The sequence below is a fragment of the Pelmatolapia mariae genome, linkage group LG8 (genome assembly GCF_036321145.2).
Source record: "Pelmatolapia mariae isolate MD_Pm_ZW linkage group LG8, Pm_UMD_F_2, whole genome shotgun sequence".
NCBI classification, from domain to species: Eukaryota; Metazoa; Chordata; class Actinopteri; order Cichliformes; family Cichlidae; genus Pelmatolapia; species Pelmatolapia mariae.
This window is the reverse complement of record NC_086234.1, coordinates 16065420-16090802: the sequence shown is the minus strand read 5'-3', so window position 1 is coordinate 16090802 and position 25383 is coordinate 16065420. Positions and strand designations below refer to the sequence as shown.

At 44.3% G+C, this 25383-nt stretch overlaps 1 protein-coding gene across 1 annotated transcript in view; it reads left to right on the top strand.

Moving 5' to 3' along the window:
- Window positions 1-6685: 6685 nt before the first annotated feature.
- LOC134633514 (IgGFc-binding protein-like) overlaps window positions 6686-25383 on the top strand; it is a 31992-nt gene continuing 13294 nt past the window's right edge. Inside the window, exons 1-6 of the mRNA XM_065471577.1 lie at window positions 6686-6731; window positions 6893-6913; window positions 7110-7225; window positions 7338-7613; window positions 9756-9851; window positions 9951-10116. Of these exons, the coding sequence (XP_065327649.1) occupies window positions 6686-6731; window positions 6893-6913; window positions 7110-7225; window positions 7338-7613; window positions 9756-9851; window positions 9951-10116 (721 nt within the window). The remainder of the gene's footprint in view (window positions 6732-6892; window positions 6914-7109; window positions 7226-7337; window positions 7614-9755; window positions 9852-9950; window positions 10117-25383) is intronic.

The window sequence follows — 25383 nt, the reverse complement described above, 5'->3', positions numbered from 1 at the left end:
AACACTGTGGTCAATCCCTGCCCTGTTATGCCGCTGGCGTGCTCTCCGGTTCTTTGCGAACAATTTTTAAATCACTTTTTAGATAAAGTTTCATCTCTTAAGTCTTCACTTCCTTTAATGTCAAGCCCTGTTTTTACCCCTGACTGTTCGTCTACTTTCCATCAGTTTGAGCCCGTGTCACTTCTTACTCTCAAGTGTTTAGTTGAACAACTGAACAATACTAATCCTATACATGATATTCTCCCATCTCGCATAGTTAAGGACTGCTTCGATGTAATTGGACCCAGTATTTTATCGCTATTGAATTCTTCCTTACTCTCTGGCTGCGTCCCGTCAGCTTTTAAACATGCTATAGTTCAGCCTGTTCTTAAAAAAAGGAGCCTTGATTATAATGATTATAATGATCTCTAAGCTCCCGTTCCTGTCCAAAATCCTTGAGAAGATAGTTCTTCTACAACTCCAGGCGTACCTGGATGAGAACAACATTAATGATAAATTTCAGTCTGCCTTCAAACCACATCATAGCACCGAAACAGCGTTGCTTAGAGTCCTTAACGATCTTCTTCTAATTGCTGATAATGGACGCTCTGCGGTCCTAGTTTTATTGGATTTATCCTCGGCCTTCGATATGGTAGATCACAACATCTTATTAGCGAGGCTTGAGCATACTGTAGGCATTAAAGGTGTTGCCCTTGATTGGTTTAAATCATACCTCTCCAATAGGTTCTTCTCGGTCAACCTGGGCACTTGCTCTTCCTCCGCTGCACCTGTCTGCTGTGGCGTGCCTCAAGGATCTGTGTTAGGCCCTACTCTTTTCTCACTGTATATGCTCCCTCTAAGTGCAATCTTTGAGAAATACCACACCTCTTTCCACTGCTATGCTGACGATATACAGATCTACTTTGAACTAAATGATGATCTTGCTTTGTCCTTGCACTGTTTCCAAGAGTGCATGCACGAGGTCAAAGAATGGCTCCTAGCAAACACTCTTATCCTAAATGATAAGAAAACTGAAATTGTGGTATTTGGCAGCAACGTTCCTCGTGGCCAACCTCGTGATGCCTTTGGTTCCCTTACCAGCTCCCTTTCTGACACTGTTAGCAATCTGGGTGTGTTGCTTGACAGCTCGTTCAAACTCGATAAACAAGTGTCTGCTGTAGTTCGATCTAGTTTCTACCAACTCCGTCTCATCTCTAAGGCTAGACAGTATGTTCCGCATAAGGACCTGGAAAAGCTCATCCACGCCTTTGTGACCTCGAGGCTGGATTACTGCAACTCACTTTATTTTGGTCTTCATTCTGCCCTCCTTCATAGACTGCAGACAGTCCAAAATGCTGCAGCACGCATTCTGACCAGAACCAGGAAGTTTGCCTGTATCACTCCTGTCCTAGCTGATCTGCATTGGCTGCCCATAAAATACCGTATCCAATTTAAAATACTGCTGCTTACGTTTAAAATTACCAACAACACAGCACCGAGCTACCTTAAGGAACTCCTTAAATCGTATGTTCCTGCCAGAGCATTAAGATCATCTACTCAGCTACTCTTGGTGCAGCCTAGATCTCGGCTGAAATCTAGAGGTGATCGGGCGTTTGCCCTGGCTGCACCAGAGTTGTGGAATAACCTTCCGATTGTGATCCGGGCGTCTGATTCCATCCAATCTTTTAAATCACGGTTAAAAACCTATTTGTTTAATCTTGCCTTTCCCGCTTGTTAATACTCGCACCTGACTTTTAGATTTACTCTATTTTTTCTTATACATATTTTTATGGCTTGTGCTTTTACTATGTTTTTATTTTGATATGCATTTTATATTACCCCTGTGTATTAGTGGCATTGACCTGTGAGTATATTTGATACTTTGCTAAGGCCTTATAATACTTCTGTTCTTCTCTGTCTCTTATGTTAAGCACTTTGGTATACCGCTGGTTTTTAAATGTGCTCTATAAATAAAGTTTGTTGTTGTTGTTGTTCCTCTTCCACAACCAGACATGCACAGGTAGTCTTACCTGCACTCCTCAGAATTGCGTCAGGTGTGTCGGTGCTGCTGGCTCTCTCATTCAATTTCTTCGATCCTGCTTGTGGCTTGCTTCTCCAAAATGCCGTTTTTGTCAGGGTCCTGAGTCTGAGCGACCCAGGGACCCTGAGCAGTTTTGGACTAATATTATAATATATGTATTTTGTATTGCTGTCCCTCGTTCTCCCTGCATATGTGTCTGTGTGTGTGTGTGTGTGGGTGTGGCCCTGGCAGGTGATTGGCCACACCTGAAGACCATGTCACACCTGCAGCTGATCAGGCCGTCGGAGGAGCTACTTGAGAGTGTGGTGGAGCTCTCTCCGACGCGGGATCATTAAGCTAGGACTCCAAGTCAGTGTGTGTAGGATTAGGAAGTGCGGATCGTGTGTGCGCGAGGGGTCAGTGTTTAACGACTGCATCTGTTATTGTCCTGCAGGTGGAACGAAGGACCAGAAGGGCAGCACGCACAGGGTGTGCAGAAACACAACTGCCGGGAGCACGAGCACGGACGTCGGAGGGGAACACACACACGGGAGTCTAGGGAGCAAAGGGGATTTATTGTGCATCTGTTACTTCACTGTAAATAAACGCACTGTCTACTCATAGAGCTCCGCGCCTGGGTCCTCCTTTTCCCCATACCCCCACGGTCTGCCAGCCAGACCGTGACAGAATGATCCCGCCAGACATGGACCCAGCAGTCTCTCAGGAGAGGCTCAGGAGGGAGGTAATGGACAAAGTTTACAGACTCTGTGAGTTATGGTGGGAGAAGCCCGTGGAGGGGTTGCGTCGCGCCGTGGAGAGGCGGCTGCAGGAGACGCTGTTTAAATTCCCCTGGCTGGTGGACTCCCTTAATTCGGTAGTCCTGGACTTCCTGCTCTCAACCCTCCACCTCCACTCTCCAACTCAGGCTGCTCACCAGCCCGGACAGCTGGTAACTTCACAGCCTGACACGCCGGCCCCGACGTCTACCCGGAAACGACGTTCGCGCCGCCGGCGTTCCTCACTGCAGCCTAATCCACGGACATCTCAAGAGCCGGCTGTGGCGAGTAGTACGGACAATTTTCCATTTCCCTCACCATCTGTGTTTGTGTCTGCAGTGGACGAGCCGTCAGCGCAGGTAACATCACCTCGGTCAGTGGTCTCCACACCACTCGCTGCTTCACCATCTGCAGCTGTAGCACCGCCGTCGTCTCATCTGCCTGCAGCCACCACTCCGCCATCTTCTTCACCGGCTGCTACGTTGCCACCCGGACCTGCCCTGCCCGAGCAGGAGCTCAGCGAGCTGGAGGAGCTCAGCGAGCTGGAGGAGCTCAGCGAGCTCCAGCGCAGGAGCTCAGCGAGCCGGAGGAGCCCGCGCCGCCAGCCAAGGAGCCGGAGCAGGAGCAGCTCAGCGAGCCGCCGGAGCAGGAGCAGCTCAGCGAGCCGCCAGGGAAAACTACAGCTACCCAGCCCTCCTCTCTGTCAAAATCAAACCAGTGAATGACAGACTGACAACACCCTCTTAATGTCACCGCTAGCACCCACGTGACTCCAGTTACACAACACCATAGCAACCAAAGAAATGAAAACCCAGTGATCATTAAAATCCAGAATTGAATTCAAAATCCTGCTCCTCACATAGAAGGTCTGAAATAATTAGGCCCCATCATATCTTACTGACCTTGTAGTCAGTGTAGCGACTAACGCGTTATTAAGTAACGCGTTACAGTAACTACGTTATTATTGTGGTAACGAGCACGGTAACTAGTTATTATGCCAAAATCAGGAACACGTTAATCGTTACTGGGATTTAGATAGGGTCGTTATTCTTTACTTCGTGTGGTGGCTATCGCGGAGCTTCCACAGATTCAGTAACATTAGCAAGTGGTGGGCCAGCAGGTGGATGAGGGAAAGGGGACGCAGGAGGAAGAGAGAGACGAGGCGGCCGCAGGTCCGAGTGTCAGGTGAACTGAACTTCAGGTAAGAAGTTATGACCTGCAGTCTATCTGGGTCAGATGTAAACCAAGTTTAGGTGTAGTTTATTTTCGTTATCCTAACTTCTTCGTACTGGGTACTAGCTAGCATGACGGAGTTTCTATACAGCTGGGTGGGTGCTATAATGTTACTGATGTTGAACTTTATTTTGTTCATACGGTTAATTATTAGAGTTGCCAACCGTCCCCTAAAAAACGGAATTGTCTCGTATTCAGAGAAAATATTACGCGTTTCGTATTGAGGTGAAAAGGAACACAGTTTGTCCTGTACTTCAGCTACAATGACAAAAAGACACAAAGCTGGAGTTATTCTGTCTTTACGCTGTCAGCTGCCTCTTCTTCTCTCATTCTCTCCCCCTCCCTCTCCTGTTTCTACTTTAGTCATGAAACTGATCAATGATCAGCTGATCAGCTTTAAACAACAGCAGCACGTTTAAGTTTGATCAGCTGTTGTTAAAATTTATTTAATATTAATTTCTAGTATCAGCTGATGTTTGCTGGAGCCACAGCTGTAAAAGCTGCTGGTCATGATATCGGTTTGGATATGTGGTGAGAGGGAAACATGCAGATGAAACCAGGAGATGTCCTTACTGAATCATCAGAGCTGAACAGGTGATGGAGAAACAGGTTTACCTTTTAGGTGACATGAATGAGTTGAAGGGAAGTTATGAACTGTTTCTGAGAGACAAATAACACCAGGATCCTTTTCTATGTAGCTGACAGCTGGTAACTGTGCAGGGGCGGGTCTAGCAAAGTTTTGCCAGGGGGCCAGGTAGGGCATTAACAGGGAGAGGGGGGCACAAAGAAGTACTTTTCTTTTTTATTCTCATTTAAAATGTCTAGCTTTTAAAAAATAATTATCTGAATCTTACAACAAACGATTGATAGATTGATGCATATATACCATCAAAACAATGTACATCACTGTCACAACAGCGCTTGTTTTCATTCAAAGGCTTTATGGTTTTTCCTATAATGGTGGGCCGGTCTCTAGTCAAAATGCCCAGTCCAGCCCTGTATGCAGCTCATCTGCAGTCTGGTGTTACCTACATCTTCCTATTCGGAAGGCAGAATTTCTGAGTTCTGAGTACAATCAAAGCACCACGACTGCAGTTTTCGTGTTGGATATAAAAAGCGCACATGACGCTGTATAGGCTAGAATCATGGTGGCGGTCAATGACGGTCCAGGCGTGGGATTTCTCTCGTGGAAATATGCACATTATTTTTTCCTTTCTGTTGGTAGGTGGCACAGTGCACTTGTGGCAAGTAAGCAAGCTAGAAGACTGGCAATCTTGCTGGGTATCCAGTTACGGAAGCAACACATTAACAAGAGAATTCTGAGTAAAACCAAAGTTATTTTCCCTAGTAACTTATTACCTTAAAAGTAACGAGTAACTTGAAGTAACTGAGTTATTTTTGATAGAAGTAACTAGTAATGTAACTAAGTTACTAATTCAAAGTAACTTACCCAACACTGCTTGTAGTACCATATCACCACATTAGAGCACTTTGCTCTCGCACTGCAGGCTTACTTGTTGTTCCTAGAGTATTTAAAAGTAGAATGGGAGGCAGAGCCTTCAGTTTTCAGGCCCCTCTTCTATGGAACCAGCTTCCAATTTGGATTCAGGAGACAGACATTATCTCTACTTTTAAGATTAGGCTTAAAACTTTCCTTTTGCTAAAGCATATAGTTAGGGCTGGATCAGGTGACCCTGAATCCTCCCTTAGTTATTCTGCAATAGATGTAGGCTGGTGGGGGATTCTTCTTCAGTCACCTTTCTCACTCACTATGTATTATTAGACCTCTCTGTGTTGAATCACACTTGCTATTAAACTCTGGCTCTCTTCCACAGCATGTCCTTTGTCCTGTCTTCCTTCTCTCTCCCTAACCCGTTGCAGCATATGGCCGTCCCTCTCTGAGCCTGGTTCTGCTGGATGTTTCTTCTTATTAAAAGGGAGTTTTTCCTTCCCGCTGTCGCCAAAGTGCTTGCTCATAGGGGGGTCATTTGATTGTTGGGTTTTTTTCTGTATGTATTATTGTAGGGTCTACCTTACAATATAAAGCACCTTGAGGCAGCTGGTGTTGTGATTTGGCACTGTATAAATAGAACTGAATTTAACTGAATTGATTTGAACTACAGCTGGAGTCCATTACTTGACTTGATGAATTTCAGTGTTTCAGTGTGCAGAAGACAATCATACATTTTTTTCTGTCATGTATAGTCAGCATGGACAAGAAAAAGCCAGAGCTTCTCAATTTACTTAATGCAGCAAAACTGATGAGGAAAAAATATTTTGTCTTCCTCCACTCCTTCCTCCTGACTGTAAGTACCAGTACCGTATTTACCATCACTTATATTTTGAGAATGGTTTACTGTGTCAGCAGTAAACCCTTTGTCTGAGATCTGTTCTATGGCTGCTGAAGTTACTGCGTGACTATTAACCATGGTAATGGTATCTGACAACATTCTTCTTGAGTATCCTTTGACAGAGTATTAGATTACATTTCTTAGGTAAATATCCCCAACTATATAAAGCCTTGTGTGTCCCCTGCAGTCTCAAATGAGCGTGAGAGACTCACGACTAATATTACATCAAGATTCAACAGATTCATCTTAATTTAGCTCTGCACTTAGGTTATAAATTAAAAAAAAATAAATTTTCCCTTTTTAATGAAGAGATCTGATTTGACAGAATGGCGGCTCAAATCATGTTTTTTGTGCTGCTTTTGGGAATGACAGGTTAGTAATTGTATTTATGTTCCTTTAATCCATTTTATGGTGTGTTTATTTTTGCCTAAGTGATGACTCGAATTTTTTGGATCAGAAATAAAATCTTGCAATCTTGGAAAACATCATTTTCTGCTTTGCATTTTATTTATTTGTGTTTTTTTCATGTGCAGGTGTGACTGCTCAGGTTGTCAGTAAGTTTGTGTCTTCTCAAAACTTTCTCTAAAGATTTGACTCTCATCAGTTTATCCTCAATTTATATCACATTTACACATACATAGGAGTAAAGACTGAAAGCCTGTGATGAATATGTTTTATATTTATGTTTGCAGAATATTGACAATATAAGCCTTTTCTGTCTTTTTCATGATCTGCCTAATTGCTTCTTAGGACCTCTTTACCCAACATCTGGAACTGCAAGCTCTGCGATAGATGATGGAAGTTCTCCACAGATTACCCTGCTAAGACCTTTTTTCTATTTTGGGAGGACATATAACAGCATTTATGTATGTAAAATTAACATTAACAATTCATGTACTACATTTGTACCATAAAAATATTTTGCTGTCTAATTAAACTTCCTGCCACTAATTACAATATAAATAATTTTTTTTTTAGGTCAATCATAATGGACACCTAACATTTACTGGTCCACTAAGTGAATTTAGAAGTCAGAGGTTCCCACAACGTATCAGAGACATCATCGCTCCATTCTGGACAGATTTAGACAACAGAGGAAATGGTCAGATCTACTACAACCAATACACCAGTGGCAGTGTTCTCCAGCAAGCTACACGGGACATCAATCAATACTTTCCAGGACTGAACTTTAATGCCAACTGGGTCTTTGTTGCAACATGGTATGAGGTGGCCTATTATCCCACAAGTGGAACAGTAAGTCAACTTCCTAAATTTGGAATTAAATTATGTGCTTATGTGTGATGTATATGTGAAAGTCTGTTGCCTACTAACTCAGGAACAGTAGGTTAGTGTAATCTAGTGTCATCTTCCAGACATAAAGACATAAATTCCTGTGACAGATTTCATACAAAGATTCTTTTTGAATATTGTGCTTTTTAAAAAAAAAGTGATACCTGAAGATGACCTAAAGCATTTCATACTAAGAAAGGTGGTTAATAGTAATTATCTGAAATCTAGACCATTTAAATTGAAGCACAAATTAATGTCTTATGAATTAATACATTTGATATGGTGATACACGAAAAGTGTATCATAACAAAATTAGGTGTAAATCCATCAGAACACTGATCAAACAGTATATATTCAGGGCTCTAGAGTGCGACCAAATTTTTCAATGGTGCGACAAAAAAAAAAAAATTGGTCACACCGGTGCGACCAAATGTTCGGGTAACAAAAAAAAAAGAAAGAAAAAATCTCTGCAACTCTCCGTGTGGTCAACAACAGACACACATTATGCCCCTATCGTGGACTAAACCAATCAGATAGTCAGGGGCGGGACCTCTCTGATTGGCCGTGGTCCAGTTGAAAGTGCAGTTGGAAGAGGGAGGTGAGTAGCTTGAATAAAGCGATATCGATTCATTAAATCCTGAATTGACTTTTAAATATAACTGTGTTTTGCCAGAAATGCCAGATTCTCAGATTAAAGCTCACAAAACTATATCAACAACCACCAAACAGCAAATGAGAGCAGGTACACGGATTCCACACAAAGACGTAAACACAGAACAGACCCGATCAGAATCAGCTTTCTCTTTCTCGGCTTTCTCACCCGACAGCCCGTACACGGACACGCCGTCGGAGCTCACCGATTCTGATGCAGCGGGTCCGCGCTGTGTTTACGTCTTTTTGCATTAGATTCTGAGCTGCAGGTTTTGTCTCCAGCCAGCAGCAAAAGAAGCAGCAAACTACGCTTCACATTTGATCAATTACGTCATGAATTCCCTCTGACTTTTGCTGTTTTGATTCCACCACAATAAAAATCACACTTCATGCACAGCTCTCTCTCTCTCTCTCTCTCTCTGTGTGTACTTCAAGAACAGTTTCCCGTCTCAAATCTCTGTTTTCTGCATTATTCATTCGTTTTTTACCCACCAGTCTACCGTTGTTTACAGCGCTGTCGCCTGCTGTCTTTTTCTTTTCTTTTTTTCACTTAAATGACCTCCGACAAGAAAGCCTAATTTCTGCTGTTCAATACTGAAGAAATTTAATCTTTTTAAAATTATGCAAAATTGCAGAATATTGCAGAATATTTTTAAGGTTATCTGCTATAAAAAGCCAGACCAGAAAAATCTCCTTCATGTTTTTCTGTGTTTTATTCTGTTACTTTTACACAAAGGCATCTGCTGTGATGTTCACAATTCTGATGAAGTCTCACATGTATCAGTACTGATAAATGATCAGAATTATAATATTGCTGACTGTATGAGGAAAATTGAATCGAATCAGGACATTGAGAACCAGAATCAAATGGATTATAGAAATCAGTGATGATACCCAGCCCTAGTGAGCAGCCTAGGCCCGACAGAAGTGGATGTAGCTGTGGGTAATAAGAAAAGATATAAAGAACGATTGATAACTTTTTTGTTAAGTTAAGGCCTGATCCGTCTGAAATTCATAGCCAGTGCTCTGACACAGTGCCATCAATCTTTGAACGCTGAAAAAGCACAGTGTCCAGAAAACACATTATATGCTGCAATAAATGCACTGGCCAAGTGTCCCCTCTCCCCACTGCCTTTCAGCAGCAGGCAGCAGCAAACAGGTCGTCAGATGAGGCCGAGATGATGGTTAAGTTTAACATTTTCTACAATATTGACAAAGCACTTTAAGCACAAGATTGTTAGTTAATAATTTAGAAATGAATATTGTCTGTATGGACTGCAATTTCCCCCCCCCCAAAAAGTGCACATGTAAAACTGCGGTGTTAAGCGATGCGGCTGAAAAATTTGAGTGCGCCTAACTTTTGTGCCAGTGCGCCTAACTTAGGCGCACCGGTGCGCCCATGGCAAAAAGTTAGTCTAGAGCCCTGCATATAATAACTGAATTCATATTTTCCAGCGCACTACTATCCAATCTGTGCTGATCTCTGGAGGCCAATATTCATTTGTGCTGATGAACTACGGTATAATAGCCTCAACAACACTGAGCATTCAGGTCAGACCTACTATAGTCAATACTCTGCATATTTACTAATGAAAAAACATTCATTATTTCTAAATGCAATAATCATATTCTTGTGACTCACATTTGCAGGCTGGTTATGATACAATTGGCTCCACTCACTATTATGTCCTCCCTGGATCATTCACCAGTGCTGCATCAGGGAGTAACTCAAATTTTCGCCTTAGGAGCAACGTCAATGAACCTGGTCGCTGGGCCTTCCGGACAGACCATGGATCAACAGGCTGCACTTTTAATGGTAAGACTGCAGGATACAGAAGGCAACTGCTTCTGCTACCTTTATGTTATATATCATTACAGTCATGTGCAATTGTAATAGGCAAGGCAAGAATTCTAACCACAATGCATTAAGATGCAATGAGGTTGAGGTTATTAACACCAAAGTCTCTGACTGTTTTTCCCTAATGTTTAGTGATGTGCGGATCGATCCTGAAATATCGATTTCTCCGATACCAATCATTTATGTTCTAGAATCGATTCTCACATTAAAATATCGATATTTTAGTAATTTAGAGTAAATTTGTAGTTTATCATTAACAGGAACACTGTGAAAAGAAACTATAACTTTCGGATTGTCTACATTCAAAGGAACTACTTCCTCTTCCGCCTTTCATAGTCATGTGCGAAATATGGCTGTATAAATGTCTCGCAGCCCCTTAGCGTGCGCATTCACAACAATGGCTGAGCGTAATTGGAGTCATGTGCGGACTTATTTTACCTCCACAAACAGCTGAGACGTGGTTTGCGATACATGTGGCAAAAAAGTGCTCCAGGAGTGAGGTGTTGTGGCCATACTAGGGAGACATTCAAAAGGGCTGTTGGGGGGGGTAAAACACATTTCACAGACTCAAAAGCGGTTTGGCACGCCGCAGTCCAAGTGAAGGATTTGGTTGGGCTGACTAGGTCAGTCAGGGGGGCGACCACGGAGGCAAAGTTCTTACAGAACCCGCGGTAGTAACCACACATCCCCAAGAAGCGGCGTAACGCCCTCCTCGTTTGTGGGACCGGATACTCAATAATAGCCTCCACCTTTGCGGTTACGGGGCGCACTCGCCCGTGACCCACCTGCTTTCCAAGGTAGGTGATGGTGGCTTTTCCAAACTCACATTTAGTCAGGTTTACAGTGAGCGATGCTTCCTCGAAACGCCTGAAAACAGTGGAAAGAGTTTGGAGATGACTGCTCCAGGAAGCAGAATAAATGACCACATCATCTAAATAGGCGTCACAGTTTGGGACCCCAGCCAAAACCTTAGCCATCAAGCGCTGAAAAGTCGCTGGCGCATTACGCAAGCCAAAAGGCATCACGGTATACTGAAGGAAGTGATCGGGGGTAACGAAAGCAGAGATCTCAGACGCTCTTGCAGTTAAAGGGACCTGCCAATATCCCTTCAATAAATCCAATTTGGTCACATAAGTAGCGGACCCCACCCGATCAACACAATCATCCATCCTAGGTAATGGGAAAGAGTCGGCTTTAGTGGCTGCATTCACCTTTCGATAATCTGTGCAGAATCGAGGAGTGTTGTCTGATTTGGGCACTAACACGCATGGTGAGCTCCACGCGCTAGCACTAGGAACGGCCAAGCCATGCTCTAGGAGATAATTAACTTCTCTCTGCATTATCTCCCTTTTTAGTGGGTTCACCCGGTACGCATGTTGTTTAATTGGCTTATGCCCCTCCACATCAATGTCATGACATAAGACAGTCGTTTGGCGCGGGTGATCAGAGAAAAGCGACAAGTTGTCCTTTATCAGAGTAATGATGTCAGTTTGAGCAGCTTCAGGTAATTCGGCAACAAATGATTCAAGATCATTTAAAACCACTGAGTTCTTCAGTCCACTACCTAAGACATCTTCCTTCCCAGATAACCCGTCATCCGACGGTTTGTAAGCGGAGAGGGTGGCAACAGCGCACACCGAGTGCGCTGTTGTATTTTGCTTGCGAGGATAGAACAGTTTCAAGGTGTTCACGTGGCAAACCCTGGTTTTTCGCCACCGATTCGGAGTGCGTATCACATAATGGCTGTCGTCGAGTTTACGTTCAACACTGTAAGGACCAGCAAACTGCGTAGATAAACTGGACCCCACTACAGGCAATAACAACAGCACCTTCTCCCCTGGTTGGAAACTTCTGTCTACAGCTTTCTTGTCGAAACGAGTTTTCATTTTGGTTTGCACTTGCTTTAGGTTTTCCCCGGCTATTTTCCACGCCAGGCGAAGCCTGTCTCGAAGCTGGCTTACGTAGTCATGTACACTACACGGCTCCTCCGGAGCCTCCGACAACCATTTTTCCCTCAAAAGTCAGAGAGGGCCTCGGACCACATGTCCGAAAACCAACTCCGCGGGGCTAAAACCCAACGACTCCTGTCTAGCCTCTCTAATGGCAAATAACAGTAGGGGCAACCCCTCATCCCATTGTTTACCAGACTCCAAACAAAACTTACGTAACATAACTTTAAGGGTTTGGTGGAACCTTTCCAAAGCACCTTGACTTTCGGGGTGATATGGACTGGATGTAACATGCTTAGCATGTAGTTCATCAACAACCTGCGCAAAAACTCTGGACATGAAGTTGGTGCCCTGGTCCGTTTGAATAATTTTCGGCAACCCAAACACAGAAAAGAATCTGATCAAAGCTTTAATGACCGCTTTGGCTTTCACAGTACCCAGCGGAATGGCTTCTGGAAATCTCGTTGCTGAGCACATTATAGTAAGAATGTACTGATTACCGGCTTTTGTTCTCGGCAACGGTCCCACACAATCCAGTATTACCTTTTCAAAAGGTTCACTCATCACTGGGATAGGTGATAACGGCGCAGGTGGAATGGGTTTATTAGGTTTGCCCACCAACTGGCAGGTGGCACAAGACCGACAGTAGTAAGCCACATGTTTCTTTAAGCCAGGCCAAAAGAAATTACGCAGCACTCGGTAATAAGTTTTATTTACTCCGAGATGCCCAGCCATGCCGGCATCATGTGCTAAACTTAGCACCTGATCACGATGTTGAGATGGTACCACCACCTGTGTAACACTTGATGTGCCACTCTGATCAGAGGACCACCGCCTCATTAACACGCCATCCTGCAGAAAAAAACGGGGAAGGATGCTTTCCCCAGCCGTGGCAACGGCTGCAAAACAGGGACTCAAAGACCTGTCATTTTCCTGAGCACTTATCAAAGCTTCTTTATTCACATCCCCGCTCAACGCCGGTGTTAAATTCAGCACACTGCATTTATCCCCCACACAAGGTTTTTGCTCCCCAGCCACAAACGTATCTGTGATACTTTTTTTTTTTTTTTAAACCTGTCCCGTTTGGTTCTTTTGCCATCAGAATTATTGTCTAAAGGCGAAGAAAGATGCCCAACGGATTTACTTTACCAAATGGACCATCCCAGCCTTGCCGTAATGGTCTATTTGATTTACCTTTTATTGTTTATTTTATTTTATTTTATTTTTTTACTTGCTAGATACGGGACAGGGGAAAAGAAAAGGGAGAAAGAAAGAGGGGGAAAAAAAAACAACAAAAAAAAAAAAAACAGCAGAGAAGAGGGACGGGGATGAAGGGCAAAAAACAAAAACCAACAAAATAAGCAGACAAAAAATACATATATCGATCACCTGGATCACCTGTTGAGAAAGAAAAAAGAAAACAAGCAGAAGAAAACGAGAGTAATAGAATAAACAACATCACAATGATATATGGGAATATAACACTAAATACTTAATATTAAACATTATTGTGCAGCACATAAGATCGACAGCGCACAGTGTGCTTTGAGGTAGGAGCCAAAAAGGGTGTAGTTTGTGTGTGTGATCACCCGTGTGTACACCTGTGAGCATGAACGCGCTTGTATTTAAAAGGTTCCTTAATGTAATGATCTGCTAGAGGGTGTGGGGGGCCACAGTCCCATCCTCCAGGGCATGAAGCAGGTATGGAGGAGATCAAAACTCCAGACATCCAGAGGCCCCCAGAACACAAGAGACCAAGGAAGACCAACAGAGGGGCAGCCGCGCCACTGTCCCAGAAAGAGCTGAGAAGAGTCCCAGATAAGGGATCACTCAGCAGCGGGGGAGCAGAAGCCAGGGGGGGTTGCAGTGACGTGCCTGTGAGCTCCGCCGGCAGCCAGCTGTGCCTGAGTGACCGAGCCCCAGGCCAAGAGGCCGAGGGCACCCCACCCCCGAAGTGGCCCGAGCGAGCCCCAGGTTCCAGGCCCCGATAAGCAGCCACCAAGGAGTGAGCCGGTGTGTACCCGGACGCCCACTCCCGGACACAAAGAACCACCAACGCATCGATGTCTGAGGGCGTCTGCCACCGGCGGGGGAAGTGGTGGGGGGAGATAGGCCTCCAAACCTTGGAGGGCCTGAGATGTCCCCAGAGAGGTGGCGTCTGATACCCAACCTTACATATAGACACAGACATACAGGCACACTCAAATACAAACATCCATTCCCACCCTCATGCTCCCATAGGCAATTACTCCACACTCAACCAACGTGGAGACAGACATAAAGAGACGCTGTACACACAATCACACTCCCCAAGCGTACTCTAAGAACCGGTTCTAGGTACCCTTGCCCCTGGAGGGGGAAACTGCACCCAGACCCAGGTGGTGTTACCCTTTTCCCTGCAGTGGGGAGAAGCAGACTGCCCCGACTCCGCAGCAGCAGGGAGGCCCCACACACCAGACCCCAGTCGGACGGCCAACTCCTCCTCCTAGCCCCCCCGCTCCAGCAGGCCGCAGAGACCGGGGGTGTGAGAAGACTCCAAACCTCCCTCTACCCGCTCATATGTAGTGTTGATGTATATGTGTTCTAAGGTGCAATTAAAACCCAGGAGGGCATGGAGCTACCTGCCAGAGAGCAGCAGGTAAGCGCATAGCCCCTCCTGATAGCCCTCAATGTCTACGTGTATTTAAAATTGAGAGGTGGGCAACGACGCCAGGGGTGAGGTGTACACCCTGATGGTAATTTGGAGTCCGTGTTGTGAGGCCACCCCCAAGATCCTATATGTATGTGTTATGAGAGTGTGAGTAATGTGAATGTCTAAGTTGTGAGATAAAATTGAGGCAGAGGCAGCCAGAAGGGGACAGAGGTGGGGGATGCCTCCTCTGCACCCTGGTGACACACCTGTACCCCAAGGCCCTGCATGTGTGGGTGATTGTGGTGGAGCGGGAAGAGGGAGGCAGCTGGAGATGGGGAGGGAAGAAAGGGAGGGGCAAGTGACCCCTCCCTGGGGCCAGCTCCCCCGCTGACCCCAGTAGGCACCCCCATGCTCTGCAACCCGCCAGGGAAAGGGGGCCCAGGCCCATCCGGACCAGGGCCCAGGGCCCAGTGCAGCAGCGCCGCCCGGCCCCACAGAGCCCGGGACAGCCCACCCGACCCCACTACAGAGAAAACTGCACCCACCCCATCATCCACTCATCTTCCAGACTACACAAGACAATAGACGCCCAGGCTGAGATCTTCCTCCACCTCTCCTATATCTCCCCCTCCTGCAGAGAGAATTCCTGAGGAGAGGAAAGCTCCTGCAAGATGTGACAACCTCCCCCACCAGTTGAAGAGTCTGTGATACTAATGACATCCGCAAATTTGCGCGCTTGCGCCCGTGTAACAGCGCAAACGGGAAAAACTGTCGCCTTTGGCTCGGTAACATCTGAGGCAGCCACAGGGGTATCCGTCACCTCAGGCGGTGGAAACACTTTCCCCCGGCCAGATCGTTGCCCAAAATAAATGACACACCTTTAAACGGTAACTGTCGTCTTATGGCAACCTTCACAGGCCCAGTTGTGATGGGTGAGTGTAAATATACTCGGTGGAGGGGCGCCCGAAGAACAGTCATCTCAATCCCCCACACTAACACATCCGTGTGGCAGGCAGTTTTATCCGACAGTGGCAACACATCCTCTAACATAAAAGATTGATGTGCCCCGGTGTCTCGGAGAATAGTAATGGGAACCCTGTCCTCTTTTCCTGCCACCGAAACGAAGCCGTGGGAAAGGAAAGGTTTAAAACGTGACTCTTCCTCCCTTTCTGGGTCACACCGCTGCATCTGTTCAGGACAGGTAGGTGGGGAGACTACTTTAATGAACCCCACGGGTCCCTTAGACCCTCTGCGCTGCTCTTTCTTCCGCAGCGCAGGACAACTGGCGATCAGGTGACCAGACTCACGGCAATAAAAACATTCCCGCCTGTCAGTTTCCTCCTGCCTCGCCCTTTGGGTCTGTTTAGGGAATTTCTGTCTCTTTTCCTGTACCCCTCCCACTTCTTGTGCCACCCCGGGTGAAAAAACAACTTTATGTGTGAGGATGAATTCATCCGCTAAAACCGCTGCTTTTGCTAGGGACGTCACCTTCTGCTCATTTAAATACACTACCAACTGACCCGGGAGACACTTTTTAAATTCTTCTAAAAGAACCAACTCCTTCAACCCCTCAATATCCTTCACATTGCTGGCTTGCAACCAGCGTTCAAACAAGCGCTGTTTCTCACGGGCAAACTCCACAAAGGTTTGTTCGGCGGTCTTTTCACTCTTACGAAATTTCTGTCGATAAGCCTCAGGAACTAATTCATACGCGTGCAAAATTGATTTCTTCACAATATCATATTGGAGGCTGTCGTTAACGGAAAGGCTAGTACATACTTCCTGAGCCTTGCCGATTAACTTACACTGAAGTAGCAGCGCCCAAAACTCCTTAGGCCAACTCAATGCAGCTGCTATACGCTCAAAAGCGCTAAAATAGGAATCAACCTCAGCCTCCCGAAACGGAGGCACTAGTCTAACGTGTTTGGTGATGTCAAAACTTGGTGGAGAAACTATGGATGTGTCAGGGTGACCTGAGACGGGCGTGGAGGCAGCGGCCACAGGTGTTAAGACAACGGCGGGCTTGCGCTTCAGCTCCAAAGCTCTAACACGGAGGTGCATAGCCTGCACTTCAAGCTCCTTAGCACGCACCTCCGCCTCCCTAATACGGAGGGTCAAACGGAGGTCCGCCGCAGCAGACCCCACTGCCTGAGGCTCCACCTCAGCTACATCAGACTCCACCTCAGCCGCGTCCGTCTCCACCTCAGCCGCGTCCGACTCCATCTCAGCCGGGGGCACATTAGCAGGCCGTTTGGCATCCGGCTCCGGTCCAGGCACCGGAGCCACCTCCACGCCGCCCCCGCCAGGCTGCTTTACAGCTGCTTTCAGGGGAGGGAGAATGCCCCGCTCCACCAAACCTGCACACAAGGCAGCCCTCACCTCCGCTTTACGGGCGTTGTAGGACACTTTAATATCAAAAAAACTCGCCACAATAAGCAAATCCGCCTTTCGACACACCTCTATCTTATCCCAGGAAGGGGAGGTGACAAAATCATCTAACGAGAACTCCATCCTCCCATACACACACACACACCCCCCACACAAAAGAAAAGCCGACCGAACAAACCACAGACCACAAAACGGGACAAAGGGACGAGCCCCCAAATTGTTACGACCCGGCTCGTAATGACTGTAACCAGCGCAGGATGTCACGCGACTTCCCACACCCAAACAGACACAGTCACAGCGTTAGATTCTTAACAATAATTTATTTACACTAATGGCACAATGGGGGAGTATACTTCGGGGTGAGCCAAGGCCAAAACAATAAACAAAACTCAACCTATGCTTCGGTTCCCCTCTAACCTATCCACGGAGAAGAAAACAAAGGAATAACACAGACTGACCTCCCTGGTCTAAAAAACACAGGAGAAAAGAAGGCATCTCAAAATAATTGGCAGCTCACCCCTACTTACTCCGCACCACACACACATGCCCGACTTTATGCTAAAAGACTGTAGCTGCGGCCGCGCCGTCTGGGCCAGAGGCAGATGCATGGGAAGTCTGCCACACATCCCAACCAGTGCAGCTCTTCAGTCGCCCTTTTGTAGCTCACGGCCACCGCAGGAACCAGTCACATCAGGCCGGTCATTAGGTCCACCAATCACAGCCGAGCCCCTGCACAGGTGAATTTACATACATACGTCACACAACAGAGAAACCAACAGCACACGTAACAAGGGTTTATTTATCGGATAAAATACGTTAAATGTCACCGTTATTATTGGCCGGCCCGGAAACAGCGGGGGTGTCCAAATTCAGAGGCTGCTTCCACCTGAGGACCCGGCCTTTGCGGTCTAAAGAAAGCCGGGTAGTACGTCACAGGCTCCCTCGGTGGAGTGAAACTCTGCTGTCTGCTCCTTGCTATCTAAAATATAACCGGGCACTGACGTAAACTCTCGACCGTCTCACACTTCTGTTTATTCATTTTCTGTTTGACGTTTATTCAGCTGTGTGAAAACCCCGGAGGAACCCTCCCGAGGGATTAATAAAGTTAAATTTAATCTAATCTAATAACTTTAATCTCAGCCAAACCGATTTATTCACGAACAAATACAACACTGAAAAAGCCAAACAATAACATTTTTAAGTTATCAAAGTGACTTCTATATCATGTTTAACCCGAGTAGCGAAAGACCGCGGGGGTTTGAAGACGATGTGTTGGTCGGCTCAGATATTTGAAGTTTACACAGCTACATTCTCACCTGAAAATATGTTAAAAGTTTTTTTGCGACCCAGAAAGAGAAATAAGAGTAATATTAAAACTAAGTCGCTGCCGCCATTGTTGGAGACTGTAATTGGCTGGGCAGCGCTATGAATTCTGCAATATGGTTTTTCAATTTTGTTGTCTGGGTGGAAAATCGGGAGAAATTCGGGAGAATGGTGGCTCCGGGAGATTTTCGGGAGGGGCACTGAAATTTGGTATTCTCCCGGAAAAATCGGGAGGGTTGGCATGTATGGTTGTGGCAACATCACTAACCTTGTCAGACACCTCAGAGTAAATCATATCACAGACTATGACGAGCGTATGTTGAGGGGAACTGAAGAGGAGGAGCGGGACAGGTGCTGCTAGGGCGAGACAGATGTCTCTCACGGAGTCCTTTAGTGCTGCAGGCAGGCAAGGTGTTCAAATAGCGCACAACTTAAGTTTTTTTATTTCTATATGATGAACTCTGCATTATTAAGTGATAAGAACAAGTAATCTGATGTCCTGTAATCATTATGATGCTATAATTTGAGATACAATAAATAAAATAAGTTTTTGTATAAAGTATCGGTATCGGATCAGTATCGTCGATACCACCCTGAATATTACTTGGTATCGGATCGGAAAGGAAATCAGTGGTATCGCACATCACTACTAATGTTGTTGGAATCAATAATTCATGAAGGAATTTCAAAGAGAAATCAGCTTTCAAATTATTATCTGGAGGCTAAAAAACATTCTTCTTACCTGCTTAAAGGATGTTTAGCCCATGAATTCAGTTTTGAAAGATTTTGAATGGCAACATATGGCAAGCAAAGAATAAAGAATGCTAGAGAGAGAAGCCGTTCCCAACAAAGTGACTTATCCTAAGGCAAGATTCACATGGACACATTGCTTAACACAGATTACCTATCACAGTTATTAACTTCTTCATTTTGGTGCCAAACTGCATAAGGAACTATCTCTCTCACTCAGGATTTCCACTGATAATGTGATCTGATTCGGTGGCGCCTGCGCTGGTGTTTGAAAAGTTTCATATTTCAACACAAGCACTGCATGCAAAGCAGATGACAAAAACTGAAGTGGATGCGGTTTCTCAGTACATTAGAGTTGGAACCTTTCATGCATGAATTATGACAACCTCAATCAGGATTTTTTTCTTAAGTATTTTTATTCATGTTTAGGCATGAAAAAAAGATTTTTGAACTTGTATGCGCATTTTGAACTTGATGATTTTTAAACATGGCAGGGTATGGACTGACACATCAGTGTCCAATGTAGTGGTTTATGTGCAAGTATACCATCAACACTGACACAAATACAATAAAACAACCTTTGAATAGCTGTCCACTGTAGTGACCACCAATGTTCCCTCTAATTTTTCAAGTGTCTGAGCGAACACACAAACTCCCTGAGCGGACACTTAGACCACTGTGAGCAACAGCAGACATGTGCACTGTGGTCACGCCAGCATCGAATCCATCCAAGTTACATGGTTTATTAAAATAATCAAATTACAGCATTTACATTTATGTTAGACTACTTTTAATTAACTGCTTTAGCCCACTTACAATGAAAATGTAAAAAAAATCTTGTTCATGACCTGTGTTGTATGTTAACTAGGGATGGGTACCGGTGTCCGGTGCCATGATGGCACCGGTTCTGACATAAATGGTAGTAACCAGACCGAAAAGCAGCGCACATTTCGGTGCTTTATTTCGGTGCTTTTTTTTCCTGAGCCAATTCTAGCCAATTGTTTTACGTTTCCGAGGATAGTAGGCGGGCCCAGGTACGTACGTTCTTTTAGAGCAGAGCTACAGATTAAAAATGCCCAAGGCGAAGCGGTCAAAAGTCTGGCTGTACTTCGCAGCAAAAGATGCAAACTCAGCAGCCTGCAACAAGTGCTTTATGCTGATACTGTGATACTGTGCAAAGGAGGTAACACCTCGAATCTGATGAAACACCTGGCGACGCATAGCGGGTTTTTTTAAAGCCGAGAAATGCACCGTATTTCATAGCTTGCTGTGAGACCTCACACCGAGCACATCTACTGCGGGTGTGGTGCCTGTTATCGGACCCGGAGTTAGCAACATCCCCCAAAAACTCGAAGAGTAGAGTCCTGGCCCCTAGCCCTGCCAGTGTAGCAGAAATGATGAGGATGATGATGGCAGCAGCAGCCGTTCTTCTCTGCGTGAGTAGCTTAATGTTGTTCATGTGTAATTTACGCTGAGTAGGCTAACCACGTTATTAAATTAATGCACGTAAGGTGAACTAGCAAACACCGTCGTAGTTACATGCGGCTGTCTTCTTGTTTGACGGCAGATACTCCCTTCACCCTGGCCAAAAAGGCCAAAATGACCACAAAGAAAAAGTGGAAAACAGTTAAACATGAGAGGTTTTTGGACCAATTTTGTGTTTTTTCCATTGTTTAAGCACTGCTTCCAGCCAAGAGTGATACCATATATGCCCTATAGCTGCAGAAAAGGCTAACATTGTTATCTTTTTACAAAAAACAGCTGAACATGAGAGGTTTTTGGACCAATTTTGTGTTCTCCATTCTTTAAGCACCGGTTTGAGCACCGTTTAAGCACCGGCACCGTTTCAAAAGTACCGGTTTGGCACCGGTATCGGATAAAACCTAAACGATACCCATCCCTAATGTTAACACTATTGGAAGTAAAATTAACTTGAACTCCAATTTTGAAAACACAACTTTCTTTCTTTTTTTTTATAAAGCTGACTTGTACTATGAGTATGAGTCTGTCACTCCTAAAACTTCCCCCTTCCTAAACAACTAAATGCCATGTTGTCATATCATTTTTTGATTGGTCGACATGGTACATTTTTCCACCAATAGGAAAGGGTGGGGGGTTTTTTGGTTTTGCTCATAAGCGGAGAGTGCTTTCGAGCGCTTTCCTTATAAAACGTTGTTTTTGCCGTTTCTTCCCGCAGTAAATATAAACAACGATAGTATTCAGGAAGAAAACCAAACATTGCATATATTTTTATCATAACTCTGGTTTTACGTGGCCTATCAACACAATTTAAAAACTGGTATAAAGTCCACACTTTTTCCATCAATTGTTCCATCTGTCCTGCTCACATCTCCAATGGTTGTACACAATGTCATTAACGTGGCTTAGCTGCATATATACGAATGTGAATCGCATCATTGGCTGGACTATGGGATAAGGTGGCATCGTTCTAATCCCATACTGGAGCAGCCAGTCACTTACTGACTAACACTGCAAAACAGAATTGTTAAAGTTTTAATTTTAATTTCAATTCAGGTTAGATTTTCTTTTTTTGTGCGCAACGCAGATTTTCTGTGCGCAGAGACCGTGCCAGCAGTGCGCAATTGCGCACGCACGCAGCTTAGAGGGAACATTGTGTCTGAGTGAACACAAACTCCCTGAGCAGTCCATTGGACCACTGTGAGCAACAGCAGACGTGTGCACTGTGGTGATGCCAACATCGAATCCATCCAAGTTACATGGTTAATTAAAATAATCAAATTACAGCATTTACATTTATGTTAGACTACTTTTAATTGACTGCTTTAGCCCACTTACAATGAAAATTAAAATAAAATCTTGTTCGTGACCTGTGTAGTATGTTAACACTATTGGAAGTAAAAATAACTTGAACTCCAATTTTGAAAACACAACTTTCTTTTTTTTTCTTTTTTTCTTTTTTAATATAACGCTCTGACTTGTATTATGAGTATGAGTCTGTGGTCTGGGAGAGAGTCCCGTAACTCTGTCTGCAAAATACAGTATATAATGACCAATGTTGGGCAATTAATTATATAGTTATTTCTTCAAAAAAGTAACTGAGTTATGCAAACAACGTTTTTTGCAGCTGTTTACCTAAAAATGCAGCCAAGGCATTTTTTTTAAATAAACATTTCAAACTATTTGCAGAACAATCAGGTCTTCTGCATCAAATTTGATGCCACACAAATTATTTGTGCCACTCCAAAAATAATTTTTGTCCACTATGAGATAAAGGAGAACATCACAAGCCTAATACATGCAGGCCTGACAACAGGAGATGTATCACTCCTGTAACACCTGTAACATTCAGCAGTCGCCTCATTGTTCTGACACACACAAGAAAACTATTGACTACACTACACACTAACTACACAAGATTTGCGCTAAACGTCGCAAATCTCTCACATCTCAAAACACCTCCGTCACTCCTAAACTTCCTAAACAACTAAATGCAACCAATAGGAAAGGGTGGGGTTTTTCTGGTTTTGTTTTTGCTCACAGACGGAGAGTGCTTTTTACCGTTTCTTCCCGCAGTAAATATAAACAACGATAGTATTCAGGAAGAAAACCAAACATTGCATATATTTTTATCATAACTCGTTTTACGTGGCCTATCAACACAATTTAAAAACTGGTATAGTCCACACTTTTTCCATCAATTGTTCCATCTGTCCTGCTCACATCTCCAATGGTTGTACACAATGTCATTAACGTGGCTTCACTCCACATCAGCCACGCCGCTTTGCTAGCTAAAACACCGGTGTCGGCACATAAGGACGCTGTCATAGCCTGTCAACGACATTGATTAGCTGCATATATACGAATGTGAATCGCATTATTGGCTGGACTATGGGATAAGGTGGCATCGTTCTAATCCCATACTGGAGCAGCCAGTCACTTACTGGCTAACACTGCAAAACAGAATTGTTAACGTGTTTATTTTAATTTAGATAAAGTATCGGAATTTCAGGAGCGGGACCACGCCTCCACACACACTCCTTCCGGTTCTTATCTATATATGTTCCCCCAGTTCTACAAGCTGTTCATTCTCGTTTACTTGCCCCACCCTCCCTCCCCTTTCAAATTCTTTAACTTCTTCACTTTTATTTAGTACATGGGGATCTGCCAGGCCCAGGAGCCGCCACCATTCTGCTTCGAGGCCTTCCCCAAACCGCAGCTCAATTCAAGGTGAATGGCTCAATTAAAACGCTGTCAAACCTAAAATGAGAATGTGGGCCCAGCTAGTGAAATATGTAAATATGAATCCTGCACCAGTTGTACTTTGGTGGCCAGGAATCATTGAGTTAGGTGAAAGTCAACCTGTTGCTGAAGCAATAAATAGAGACTTGGCCCTACGCCAGCGAGCTACATACCTGTTCTTTAATTAAGTAGGTTGATGTTGTGCAATGAGAGCTGACCTACATACAGAGACACAATTGTGATGCACATCACACACCACTGCTTCAGGGACATTTTTTGAATAATTATTTCACAGAATAATAATTGACACTTTTATTGCCCATCCCCATTTTACACATATTATTGTTATTGCAGGTGTTCAGTCTGCTAAATCACAATGCATCATTATATATTTAATTCAGGATTCAAAGCTCACCACAGTACGGAAACAACTTTAGTGAAAGTTGCAGATGGCCTCTGATAGTGGACTTATCTCTGTACGTTTCCTGCTAGACCTCAGTGGAGCGATTAATAATGACAGTATTTTATTGCAGAGATTAGAGCAGGCCATATCAATTAAGCTGTTGTTTGAATCATGTCTATCTAACAGATTCCAATTGGCTAATGTAAATGGGGAGTTGTCTTCACACTAAGGTTAATTATGGCAGAGTTCCACAGGGTTCTGTACTAGGACCAGTTCTGTTTACATTATACATGCTTCTCCTAGGCAGTATCTTTCAAAGGTATCGTGTACATTTTCCCTGCTATGCAGATGATCTCCAGCTCTGTCAATGAAACCATAAGACTAAATTGTAGGAATGTCTTAAAGACATAAAGACATGGATGATCTTCAATTTTCTGCTTCAAATTCAGATAAAGACAAGATTATTGTACTCAGCTATAAAACTCTTACAAACATGATGTCTAACCAGATGCACACTCGGATTGGGATTACCGTGGCCTCCAGTAACACTAAGAGAAATTTTGGAGTTGTTTTTGACCAGGTTATGTCCTTCAGTGCTCATATTAAACAAATAATTAGAATGGCTTTCTTGCATTTATGCAGTATCTCTAAAATTAGAAAAATCCTATTTCAGACTGACGCTAAAAAATTAGTTCATGCATTTATTACTTAAAGTCTGGCCTACTGTGATTCGTTATTATCCAACACGTTCTCACTCCCAAAGCATAACATTTTACGCTAGGTGACAAATTGTCAACATATTACGTTTTCGGACACCCAACACGTTCCTAAATGACGAGATCGGAAAAATGAGGGAATATGAGAACCGTTTGCTCTCAATCTACACATGTTTGCTCTTTTTCTCAACATCGCTTGGGAAAACACTATTTCATGCCATTAAAGTGCTTGTTAAAGTTAGGAATAACATTAGGGTTAGGGATAAGGTTAGGTTTAGGGCTGGAATACAGGGCTGGAACGACTATTACCACAGGACCGTCATTCCACTTGATTTCATCCATAACCCGGCGCGTACCATAAGAACGCGGAAGGTCACCTTTCGCGTTCCTCAGGAACACCGTGGGACGTGACAAAACGTCGGGATGTTACGCCTCGGGAGTGAGAACGGTCTGTATTATCAGATTTTCCCAAAAACTCACTGAAAAGCATTGAGTTGATCCAAAATGCTGCAGTACGGATAGGGACTAAAAAGAAAGAACATATTTCTCCTATACTAGCTTCCCTCTTTTGCTCCCTGTTAAATCCAGATTCAAATGTAAAATTATTTTCCTCATATAGGTCTTGAACAATCAGGCCTCATCTTATCTTAATGAAATCATAGTGCCGTATCCTCCCAACAGAGCACATCTCAGACTGCTGTTAGGCATTGTTGGATTGTTGCGGTGTTCTCTCTGTTATCTGAGGGTCTTTAGTTTACAATATAAAGTGCCTTGAGGCAATTCCTGCTGTTATTTGACAGTACATGAAAAAAATGTAAGGTTTGAAAGTTTTTTCCTAAAGCT